Source organism: Esox lucius, chromosome 20, assembly GCF_011004845.1.
Source record: "Esox lucius isolate fEsoLuc1 chromosome 20, fEsoLuc1.pri, whole genome shotgun sequence".
Taxonomy (NCBI): Eukaryota; Metazoa; Chordata; class Actinopteri; order Esociformes; family Esocidae; genus Esox; species Esox lucius.
The window spans coordinates 14,953,671-14,960,309 of record NC_047588.1 but is presented as its reverse complement, the minus strand read 5'-3'; the positions used below and the strand labels follow the sequence as shown (position 1 = coordinate 14,960,309).

The 6,639-nt window shown below is 39.4% G+C and overlaps 1 protein-coding gene across 1 annotated transcript; it reads right to left on the bottom strand.

Moving 5' to 3' along the window:
- Positions 1-11: 11 nt before the first annotated feature.
- On the bottom strand, positions 12-5,547 carry hapln2 (hyaluronan and proteoglycan link protein 2). Its single transcript, XM_010901578.3, has 6 exons — positions 5,237-5,547; positions 5,022-5,126; positions 4,579-4,935; positions 4,341-4,457; positions 2,870-3,052; positions 12-2,361 (listed from the first exon to the last, which is right to left on the bottom strand). The coding sequence occupies exons 2-6, from the start codon at positions 5,098-5,100 to the stop codon at positions 2,084-2,086; spliced, it is 1,014 nt and encodes a 337-aa protein (XP_010899880.1). The 5' UTR covers positions 5,101-5,126; positions 5,237-5,547; the 3' UTR covers positions 12-2,083.
- Positions 5,548-6,639: the final 1,092 nt, after the last annotated feature.

Genomic DNA, 6,639 nt, shown 5'->3' with positions numbered 1-6,639 from the left:
TAACTGTCATGTTAAAGTGTAGAATATCTGCTTTTATTGAAGGGTGTTTGTGTACATATTGGTTTCACCATTTAAAAATTACAAAACTTTGTATAAATAGTCACCCTTTCAGGCAAAAATTAATGTATGTAATTGTAAGTAACTGTGACCCATTGCCCCACCAGGCACTGGTTATCTTCCCTGGTGATGCTCTGCCAGGCCTGTACTGCAGCCATTCTTAGATGTTTGATATGCTTTTTTTGCCTTAAGTCTTATATTCAGCAAATAAGACAGCATGTACAATAGGATTTAAATCTGGATATACATTTCTCCAGGACAATTTTGTCTTATCTGTCCACAAGTCCTTCGTCCAGAACTCTGCAGGCTCCTTAAGGAAATTTTTTGCAAACTATAACCTCCCTGTTCTGGTTTTGAGACTAATTAGTGCTTTGCACCTTGCAGTATAGCTTCTGTAGCGTAGAACCCCCTATAATCAGCATATCCAACAGCAGTTTTGAAATATATCTCCTTGTGCAGAATAATCCTTTCAGCAGGTTGTCAATGTTTTGTGATAACTATTGACATAAAAATGTTAGCTAGTGTGTCATCGAAAAGCATTTCTGAAATTTCTGTGATAATATTGTTATTTTCAAAAGAAATGATGTTGGCTACATACATTTAGTAGTCTTTACTGTTAATTATGGTCAGCATTCTGTTTTAGCTGGGTCTCTGATAAATATTGTGATTATTATTATTATTAATAATATATATGATTTTCCTGTATCACTCATTGACTTTAACTGACAACGATTTGGTCCTCCTGACACCAACAGGAGACCCCAGAGGCAAAACCTAAAGTCAAGACTAGAGACTGACAGCTTGACATAAATTGTGTTGAAACACACCTGACTAACTAGTAAAAACATTGAACCTAATACTTTGTTTTTTTTAAAAGGGGGACTATGTATATATTGTTTGATTTCATTGTTTGATTTCAAATCCAAACTTTTTGACTTTGCCAAAAGCAGGAAAAATGCAATGCTGTCCCAATAGTAGCACAGGGCACTGTATAGAATGACACTGATGCCTGTATTCTGTTTTGATGGCGGGTTTTAGTAAAGTGCCCCTAAATCTCAACTTCAGCTGGTCTGACAAACTGAAAACAATCCCCTTATCAGTCTATATCTTCTAAATTCCTTCAACCCATTACATTTTCCAAACATGTCCTGCTATCTGGTGCTTTGTTTTTCAGGTGTCTTATAGTAGTTAAAGCCATTACACGCTTTAAAATACTTTGGACATAGGCAGAGTCCAACGTTTGTTATCTATATTCTCTCTTAACAACGTAATCACTAAGAACGTGAAAGTAAAAATGTCAACACTGGTGTTAAAAAATTTAATTTTGTGGGTAATGTGTCGATAATACATCAATAAAGTCAATGTCTTAGATCCAGTGAAAGCACTACTGTATGTTAATATTGTTTGTAAGTAATAAAATAATGCTAATTTTAAAACTAATATTTTTACTATTATCTACAAATAGATAATAAAATGAATGGGTTATAATGTATTATCTATGTGAATATGATTTTAATTTCATTATATTTTAATGCTATTTCTAAATTACTCTTAATTTATTGTATTAGAGATGTAATTATTTTGTGTATTTTCTTACATTCTTCTATTTCATACTCTTATATCAACTAAGAAGCTACAATAACTTTGAACTTGTTGTTGCATATTAACACTTTTGTTACATTTCAACAATGCTTCTTAGATAACCACGATCACAAAATAAATGTTACCAAAATGCAGTAAGCCACATACCGTAGCTGTTACCTGTATGTACCTCATAAAAGTACCAAGTTTTGTTGATGTGATGGCAAAAGCCATCTTTGAGGTTACCTGCAATACCACGCTGCAGTAATGCAAAGCAGCACATTTTTGCTTGTATATTTTGGTGTTGTTTAGAAACCAGTTCCCAGCCTTTTCATCACGGGACTCTGCAAGACTTCGACGCTGAGGCCTGTTGGGGTCTCTAGTCTCCACAACGTTGCAGAGTCTAGCTTTTGAAGTAGGCCCCACATGCTATGGTCTCAGGGAGCTACCTGTAACAATAGGCTCCATAGAAACGCAGGGTCTTGTTGGGATACCCGAAAGTGCGCACCCCAGCCTCTACAGTACCGCCACAGTGCTTTCTAGGGGTGGTAATAGGGAAGCGCACACTGCCATCCCTTAACCAACCTCCATCGCATTGGTCATAGCCCAGGAGATGCCAGGCTGAATAAAGCTGGCCGACCAGAGCTAAAACTGCTTCGTCATCCTTACATGCCTCCACTGCTTCCCCAAATGTGAGGGGCCCACCAACAAAAAACACAATACCTGGAAGAGAGAAAAGGAAAAACACAAATGATTCAACCTGCCACGGCATTAAGCGTTTTGGTGAGTTTAAAAAGCTCTCACAACAATATTGTTACAGTTATTTGAGCAAATAATGGTGCCATATGATAATGAACATTTCTACTGAGGTTTCCTTTTATGATTACAATGGACTTTCTTATGCCACTAAAGGGCAGCTAGACATGTTTACAATTGGGTCTGAACAACAGCCTTGATTGTCCATCTCCTCTCCTCTCTGGACCATTAAAAAGCCCACTCCCCTAGCCAAATGTCACCCTGTTGCTATGGATTAAACACAACTGTCTATTACCAGTGCAAATCTAATTGATCAGATCCATATTGATGTTAGTGTTTATCTTTATTAAATACATTTAAAATGGACTAAGTCACTTTCAATTTAACAAATTCAATGGAGCATGGGAATTTTTAAATGCATTTGGTACAAAGATCCCACATATCTTTTCAAAGCAAATAAACTCATTTAGCTGACCTGTGGAAATAGAGGTGAAGCAGAAGGCGTCAAAGTGGTCTCGGATCCTGTCCCGGGGGCCATAGCTGCGAATGCCAGGCAGCAGTTTCCCCCCGCATTCTGCCCGTGGTTGCAGAATGGGGTATTGGACTGTCCCATCCATGAGCCATCCAGCGTTACACCAATCCAGCCCTTCTGTCCAGGCTGCACAGGGAGAATGTAATACTTAGTGAAAGTTAGCCGGCACAGAAAAGGTTTTCCCTCGACTGCACAAGAATGGGTTCTTTATGGACTTGTTGGTTTTCATTGAAGCACCCAGAGAGAAAAAGTTTCTTTTGAAGAAAAATATTTCCCAGCATGCTCTATGGCAGAATACATTTTAATAATAGCAATGTTTTGCATATTTCCTTTGTTAACATGTTTAGGGGTCTGGCCGAACTCCAGGTATCATAAAAAGAACAAAAACGTAAATACTGAATAGCAGATAGGCTTATAATATCAACCCTATGAATGCAAACAAATGAATATGATTAGGACAAAACAAGCCTATTAAAACAACATAAGATAGATGAAGAGGGGAACATGTTGATATTGCTCAACTTCTGTGGATTAAACTCATATGTAGAAATTAAGCAATGCCATTTTACAGCCCCCAAAAGGCAATGAAAGCTACACAGCCCACTTATAACTTGGAAATGTCAACGAATTCAGCATCTTCTTGTAATAGCAGACTTTGAACTTCTGTGGATCCTATTATACCAAATCAATTAAGCAATGCCAGCCTACCATAAACACATTTCCCATTCATATTTACAAGCATGAAAGCACTAACATACTAAGAAAAAACATATGGAACAAAACCTACTGATATGGAATTACAGCATATTGAATTGTGATGACATAATGCTACACCACAATGCAGCAGACAGTGGCTAGAAAAGTTCACCTTTGGCTGGGTCTGTAAATATTGAAGGGGTTGATGACACATGCACTGATAGCGTGAATCTCACTGGAGAAAAGCATCCTATCAAGCCTTGTCTCAGTATGGGTAACCTTTTACCTGATTTTGCCTGTCCTTTCCTTGATGCAGAATAATGCACCGAGACTTAATGCTTTCTGTTAGCTATTCCTAGAGGTTATTGTGAATATTTCATGTATGGTATGGTTGATAGTTAACCTATTGCAGATCTAGCAAACAAACCACCAAACACTGTTTTCATTTTGTGGATAGAAGACAGGATGAAGGGTTGACTAGCAGACTTTATTTACCTTACTTATGTGCACAGAAAAGCATAGTGCACAAGGGAAGTACCAAAACTTGATAGACTAGACATTTGCCCAAAATGGAAGAAATTATATTCTCAAACCTGCTAAATGGTGAGCTTAACAGAAAAACACAATACCCCCATGTGGGTCCAATAAATGAAAATGTGCCCCATCAACTGTCCCTAAGCTGTCAATGTTTTGCTGACTGAACATGAATATTGAATACCTTTGTACAGCTGTTTGAATGAGGCCAACGTGCCGTCCTGTTCAGCACAAGCCTCTTTAGCTTCCTGGTAGTTGAATTTGTAGCGGCCATTTTTGCTCTGATATGGAAACACCATACCTAAAAGTTTATGAGGACATTTAGTCCCACAATATATCAAAAATCAAGATTTTCAATTATTAACACAAGAATATTTTCATGTGGATGCAAAGCAATGTGGTATCCTGTCCAGGGTCACAACCTTCTATCCTCAATGTAATGATGACGCTCTCATCCTCGACTCCGTTGATCAGCTCACAGCGGTAACTGCCTTCATCGTCCAGTTCCAGGTTGCTTAGCCGTAGTGAAGCATCCATGGCATGAGCCTTTCTAAGTGAAGCTCTTTGCCCTAGCAGGCCATATGGTTTGTGGGCTTGACCATTTGTGATCATCACAATGTTCTCAGATCCATGACTATGGGTTTCCAGTTTGGTCCATTTCACTTTGTACTGGTTAGGTTTGGATTGTAGCACACATGGCAAGGTGGCATTTCCTCCCCGCTGGCCAATTACTTCAGCATACACAGGTGGCTCAAGCAGGTACTTCAGCGTCTTTGGTCCTGAGGAAATTAGAACCGCCTTTTTAAAATCTCCTGAGTCCAATAAGCCAAAACAACTTGTGTACTCAGAAAATGATGGAGCATACCTTGTCCATTTGGGAGATAAATAGCTGACGTCACACTGAAACAAATCGCTGCTAGCATTAAATTAGCAGCACTGTTCATAATGAAACAAATCGCCTTCCCTGTCCCTGCAAAACAAAAACATTATATGATTTTGAATATTTGTCGTTAAACTCTGTAAATAACCCAAAGCCAGTTCACCTCCACAGATGCAGAGAGACAATCCAAAAGCTCTCACCTTGAGTACTTGATGAAATTCAGATGGATGTTTCTTTTAAGAGTGAGAACTCTTTGAGGGTTGTTCAACCAAACATGACAGCTTTCTGTTGGTGGGATAGTTCACCAGCAAATGATCTCCACTTCTCTTTTACTCTGAGTCCCTCTCTGACACTGCAATCCCTCTGACCCCAAAGCTCTCTCTCTCTCCCAGTTCCACCCTCTCTGCCTCAGACAAGTGCTCATATGTCCCAGGCCGTGGTGGACAGTGCTGGACAGAGTTGTTGTCCTTTCTGCTCCAGATGTTAATGAGGCTGTGATGTGTGACAGGATGCTATTGTATCCCTCTGCCCCCACCCATGGCTTGTCAAAACTGGAGCAAGACTGAACGGATGTTTTCACTGGGTTTGAGCCTTATATGTGTTTATGTCAGGTAATTGTGTGATAAAAGGTAACAGAGAGAATGTGATCTGTTTTAGCCTAAGTAGAGTCTAGTATGGTGTGGGTGCAACAAACACAATATATAAATGTCATCATGAAGGTAAACGTGTTAATCCTCGATGCCTGGGATTTTCAGCAGCAAAATCAAATAGCTCGACTGGTTATCTTCAAGGCTTGTTGTTGGCAAATCTGCCTGTATGCTGAGATCCTGGACATCTTGTTATAGACTACAGAGCACTAAGGCAAAGGGGAAGCTGTGTTCACATTGTTTCCTCAGCCCTTTTCGCCCCAGACACAAGGGCAACATTGTGATTTCCGTGGTTCCTTATCCACCCAAAGACAACAGGCAATAGCAAGCGCACAAACCGAAAGAGGAGGGAAAAATTTAATAATAGGATTCTTCCACTTCCACTGTTCCTTCTCCATTGTGCTCAGCCATCAATGGAACTCTTTCTGGGTCTTCAGTTCACAGCAATTAGTATTCACCAGGACACGTTTAGGTGACAACTTTCCCATCTTTCCCGTCTCTATTTCTTTCTATCCAACGGTCTCATTCTCTCACTCAACAAAGTTTAACCCCACTTGTTGGTTGCTCTTGTTCTTTGCTATTCTGGACCAGCTCTCAACATTGACCAAACAGGCAGACACTTCTAGGGCCCCAGGCCAAAATTCTGATTACTGTATCAACAGCTTTTTTCTCAACTAACTAATGGTGCCTCCATTAACTATGTCAGCTAACAATTTATATATTTGTTGTTGACTATTTAACTTGCTGCTACCCTAATCAATCTGTCAGAATACTGACCGGCACATATCCAGTGTCCCTGACCTCCAGGAACCCCCCCCCCCAATTGTTTTTAATTAATTTAATTAGTCTCCCTCAGGTTATTTTAGCATTGAAAAAGTGATGGCAAACAAAAATATTTTAGCAGGGAAGGCTTTAAAATGTACTATATTTCTGTCAGAGTTTACGTTGTAGTGAAT

Coding starts and splice junctions, on each gene's coding strand:
- hapln2 (XM_010901578.3), bottom strand. CDS start 5,100: ATGAACAGTGCTGCTAATTTAATGCTAGCAGCGATTTGTTTCAGTGTG. Junction 3,053..4,340: donor ATTCAAACAGCTGTACAAAG/GTATTCAATATT, acceptor CTCCCTGTGCAG/CCTGGACAGAAGGGCTGGAT. Junction 2,362..2,869: donor CTTCACCTCTATTTCCACAG/GTCAGCTAAATG, acceptor TCTCTCTTCCAG/GTATTGTGTTTTTTGTTGGT.